The 4787-nt window shown below is 57.0% G+C and overlaps 1 protein-coding gene across 1 annotated transcript; it reads left to right on the forward strand.

The window, feature by feature from the left end:
- Positions 1-778: 778 nt before the first annotated feature.
- On the forward strand, positions 779-1946 carry CITED4 (Cbp/p300-interacting transactivator, with Glu/Asp-rich carboxy-terminal domain, 4). The gene has a single exon (XM_012646693.1). The coding sequence runs from the start codon at positions 962-964 to the stop codon at positions 1508-1510; it is 549 nt and encodes a 182-aa protein (XP_012502147.1). The 5' UTR covers positions 779-961; the 3' UTR covers positions 1511-1946.
- The last annotated feature ends 2841 nt before the right edge of the window (positions 1947-4787 follow it).

The raw sequence follows: 4787 nt of genomic DNA on the forward strand, positions 1-4787 counted from the left end.
ACAGATGGAAAAACAAAATCTCAGGTGAATAAGTTGCAATTCATTCATTCATTTGTTCATTCACCCAGCTCTTGCTAAAAGCCTGCTCTGGGCCAGGCTCTGGGCCAAGTGCTGAGGATAAGAAGATGAACAAGTCCTTCAGGAGACATGCCCATAAATTACTTTAATAACAACTCAGTACATGCTTCAACAGACAAGGCACGGTGGGAGCCAGAGGAACAGCAACTGGCTCCCCTGGGGGTTATGGGGATGGACAGCTGACCTCTCGCGGGGACCCTGCACCGCTAAGGTGCCTGTGCCCAGTGTAGTTGTGCAATCTCAAGGCCCGAGTTGGAGTCTCGCTTCTGTCAAGGCTTTGCTGTGTATTTCCAGGAAATCTCTTCAGCCACTGAGCCTGGGACTCCATCTGGAAAATTAAGAGGTTGGGTGGGTGGGTCTGAGATTCTGCAACCCTGGGGGGCCTAATCTCTGGCCCTCCCACCCCACCTTCTGGTGAATTCAAGCCTAGCCTCAAGTCTAAGCCCCTCAGAAAGTGCCAAACGCATCTCCCCATAGCCACACTCATGGCCTGGGGCGGGGTCTGGGGCCTAGGGGCGGGGCTCCGGCAGGGGGCGTGGCCGAGACCTAGAAGGAGGAGCGCGCGGCGCACCCAGAAGAGCCTCATCCAGCCAATGAGCACCAGGGGGCGGGGAAGCCCCGCCTCTGGGTATAAGAGTTCGCCAAGCCCCGGGGCGCGGCGTGAAAGTCTCGGAGCTTTACATGGTGGGTTCGCGGGGCGTCTGCGCGTAGCTCGGGACGTCCGGACCGGGCTGGGGTACGAGCCGGGTTTGGATTCCCTTTGCGCGGCTGCGCTGCAGCGACGGCACGGTGCCCGGGTTTCCCGCCGCAGAGGAGCAGCTAGCCCGGGGGAGCCCACGCTGACCGCCCGCCTGTTGCCCGCGCAGGCAGCCGGCCCGCCGCCATGGCCGACCACCTGATGCTCGCCGAGGGCTACCGCCTGGTGCAGCGGCCGCCGCCCGCCGCGCCCGCCCTCGGCCCTCACGCGCTCCGGACTCTGCAGCCGTACGCCGGCCCGGGCCTGGACAGCGGGCTGCGGCCGCGGGGGGCTCTGCTGGGGCCGCCGCCGCCCCCACCCGGGGCCCTGGTGTTCGGGGCCTTCGGGCCGCCGTCCTCCTGCCAGCCCTTTCCGGCGGTGCCGCCGGCGGCCGCGAGCAGCGCACACCTGCAGCCTGCGGCGACGCTGTACCCGGGCCGGGCGACCGCGCCCCCCGCTCCCCCAGGAGGCTCCCCGGGCCCGCAGCCCGCGCCCGCCACCGCGGCCCCGCCGCCTGCGCACGCCCTGGGCGGCATGGACGCCGAGCTCATCGACGAGGAGGCGCTGACGTCGCTAGAGCTCGAGCTCGGGCTGCACCGCGTGCGCGAACTGCCCGAGCTCTTCCTGGGCCAGAGCGAGTTCGACTGCTTCTCGGACTTGGGGTCAGCGCCGCCCGCTGGCTCGGTGAGCTGCTGACTGCCCGTCGGACTCCACGCCCAGCGATGGGCCCGCACGCACCCTCCGTGAGGGTGGAGACGGCGGGTTTGAGCGCGGAGCCGGGCAGCGTCCCTCCAGGCCCTGCCTACTGCGGGGTGACAGTTTGGCTTCACTTCTTTGACCCTAGCCTCGGCGGTAAAGTGAAGGAGACTGGCCCAGCTTTCTGACTCCCGGTTCTTGGATTCTGTGTTCTCTCTCTTTCCTCGCTCCCCTCCCAATCTGAGCCATTGCAGGCCTCTGCCTGATTTCCCCCTCTCTCCTCGTGCCACACTCTACCGGGATTAGGTCCCCGGAGCCACCAACCACTGAGCCCCGACTCCCGCTACCTGGGCCCTGGGCCTCCCACCTCGGGGAAGGGAAGGTTGTACAGCCCTAACCCATGGAGCAGTGCCCCATCTGGCCTCCAAAACCAAAATAAAACTGGGTCACTTTGCAGTCTTGTCGTTTTCATTTCCTTATCACCCCAAGCCCTGACTATATTTAGCGTCCAAAGTCCTGAGGCTGCTGAAGACCCTGGGTGGCATGGGGGCCACAATCCCCAGCAGTGCCCAGGAGAGGAAACCAACAGTTTCTTTCGAAAATATATGAGGAGTTGCGCAATTATGTCATAACCTGGAAGGCAGAGGCTGCCACCCGGGGGTGAGGTAACCACTGGACTCCCCAGATCCTAGGGTAGGGGGAGCTTGGCGCTCTGTCAGAGAACTGAGCGGCACCTAAGGATTCAGACAGCCCTGGATTTGGACTGTGGCTTTCTCCCTTGTCCAAGACACCATCCATTCAGATGTCTGAGGCCGTTTCCTCAGAGGGAGAAGGTCCCAGTCTTCTCAGGTGGTTGCGCCTTTAGCACAGTGCCAGACACCTTGGCAGCCCTCAGTACGTGATGGTGGCGATTATTCTACGAATTGGTGCTAGTTTTATTCCAGGCCCAGTGCCAACCTGGAATCACAGTCCAGGTGGAGTAGATGGGTGACAGGCCAGGAAATAAACCAATCTTGGTATGAGGAAGATTGTGATGAGGTCTGGATAACAGACTGGCCAAGCAGGCAAACCCAGAGGGGGAGCAATTTTAGCCCGTTGGAATGGGGGTCAGTTCAGGCTTCCCAGAGGCAGTGACATTTGATACGACGAACAGAGCCTTGAGTGATGAATATGTTTTTAGGTTAGAGAAGAGCCTGTTTAAAGGAAGGGAGGCATACCAGTACATGGAAGGCATGGGGTGTCTGGAAAGGACAAGAAAGGTCACATGGCTTTACAATACCTTTGTGAGGTAACCTCAGTCCTCATTCTATAGATGAGGGATGCGGAATATGCCCAGGCCTGGCAGGATTTGGTCTCAGAGTCCTGATCACCAGTAAGAGTTCCTCACCACCCTCTGCTGTTGACTCTCTGGAAAGATTCCTAGGTGCTTTGGGGGCGTGGGAGAAAGGCGGGAAAAGAGAGACCAAAGGCAGGAAGGAGGCTGGATCAGAGATGCTGCGGATGGCTCTAGGATGGGCAGTGGGGCATTCTCTAGGAGAGAACAGATTCCACATACTCTCTAGAAAGGAACAGGGAGCTGAAACCTTCTGTCCCCAGTGGCTGGGCTTTGCTCCCATGCCAAGCTTGTTTGTTGAGGTGACTCTCCACCAGCCTGGGAGTTCTCTCAGGGCATATTGTGTTGGCACCAGCTCCAAAGCTACCAGGATGGGCATGGAGTGGGCGACAGGAGGTATTTGGCAAATGAATAAAGGTCTCCCCTAAGATCATGGGGCCTTCTGGGCCCAAATGAAGAGGGAAAGGAAGAGAGACTTCTGGGAAGGGGCTGGCCTGGGCTCTGGGCTCAGAGAGGCCAGTGTTTGACCCCAGCTTTGCCCAGGACCCCAGACCAGAGACAGACACTAAAGGGCTGGATTAAGGCAGGAGGGTTTGGCTCTGAGCTGGATACTGCCCTAATTTCCTTCTCTCTGGGCCTCAGTTTCCCCACCAGTAAAATGAGGCTAATATTCCTGCCCTTCTACTTTATAAGGCAGTAAGACTCACAATAAGTAAGCAACGAATTCAGGGATGAGTTGATAAGCAGTTGGTAAACTCTAAAGTGCTCTCCACATGGAAGGGATAACAATGAAAACCCAACACGTGCCTCTTTCCAGAGTTAAAGGAGGTGGGGGTAGTGGAGGGAGTCCAATTGCTGAGCCGTTCCCTCCTCCTGTCCTCCAAAAGGGGCTGCTGACAAGTTGGACAGCAGATAGAGGAGAATATGAGACTGGGGCCGCTCCCCACCTGGATCCCCAGATCCCTAACCCTCTTTAAAGGATTTTTTTTTCCAGTGGCTGGGTCTCACTCTGTCACACAGGCTGAATACGGTGGCACAATCGTAGCTCACTGCAGCCTCAAACCCTGGGCTCAAGCAATCCTCCCGTCTCAGCCTCCCAAGCAGGCACAACTATAGGCACTCACCACCACATCCACCTAATTAAAAAATTTATTTTTGTAGAGACTAGGAGAGTGGGAGGAGTGGGAGTGGGAGGAGTTCTCACTGTTTTCGCTAATGCTGGTCTCGAACTCCTAGCCTCAAGCGATCCTCCTGCCTCAGCCTCCCAAAGTGCTGGGATTATAGGCATGAGCCACTGCATCTGGTCCCCTTTTGGGAGGATTCTGACCCTAGCAACTGGAGGGGAGGAGAGAGGAGAGCACATGTAGAGCAGCCTAAAGAGCAGTGGGCTTGTAGCCTGGCAGCCTCAGGAACCAGCTCCAGAAGCAAGAGCTGCCTGGCCTCAAGCCAATCACTTCACCTTCTGAGTCTTGGTTCTCCTAAGGTAATCACACCACCTCCTGTGACTCAAGCAGGATGTCTTGCACCTCTTCCCTGGGCTACCCTCCTACAGCAACCTTTCGCCCCTTTGGTCCTGTGGAGCTCACTTTCATCCCGGGCCTGGGTCTTCGGGAGCAAGAGTCAGGCTCCCTCAGGGTTGGGGACCCAATCAGGACACAGACAAGACATTCTTCCATCCTTTTTTTTCTTTTTTCTTTTTTTCCTATTCATACGAATATTTTCCCAGGCTGATGTTCTTTATTTTGAATTATCTTTTGATTGACTGGATTTTATCACCAAGCTGTTTGTGTTTTTTTTTTCTTTCCAGAAAAGTATAACTTCTCTTGAAGTCATCTATAAAACGTGCGTGCTAATAGTATCACCCCGCAGAGGTGCTGGGGAGAGTAAATGAGTTAATGCAGGCAAAGTGTTTAGAACAGTGCAGTTCGCAGCTGGTGCTATGAT

The sequence above is a fragment of the Propithecus coquereli genome, unplaced genomic scaffold (assembly GCF_000956105.1).
Source record: "Propithecus coquereli isolate 6110/MARCELLA unplaced genomic scaffold, Pcoq_1.0 Scaffold249, whole genome shotgun sequence".
NCBI lineage: Eukaryota > Metazoa > Chordata > Mammalia > Primates > Indriidae > Propithecus > Propithecus coquereli.

Excerpts from the sequence above, each read along its gene's own strand:
- CITED4 (XM_012646693.1), top strand. The coding sequence starts at position 962 with ATGGCCGACCACCTGATGCTCGCCGAGGGCTACCGCCTGGTGCAGCGG.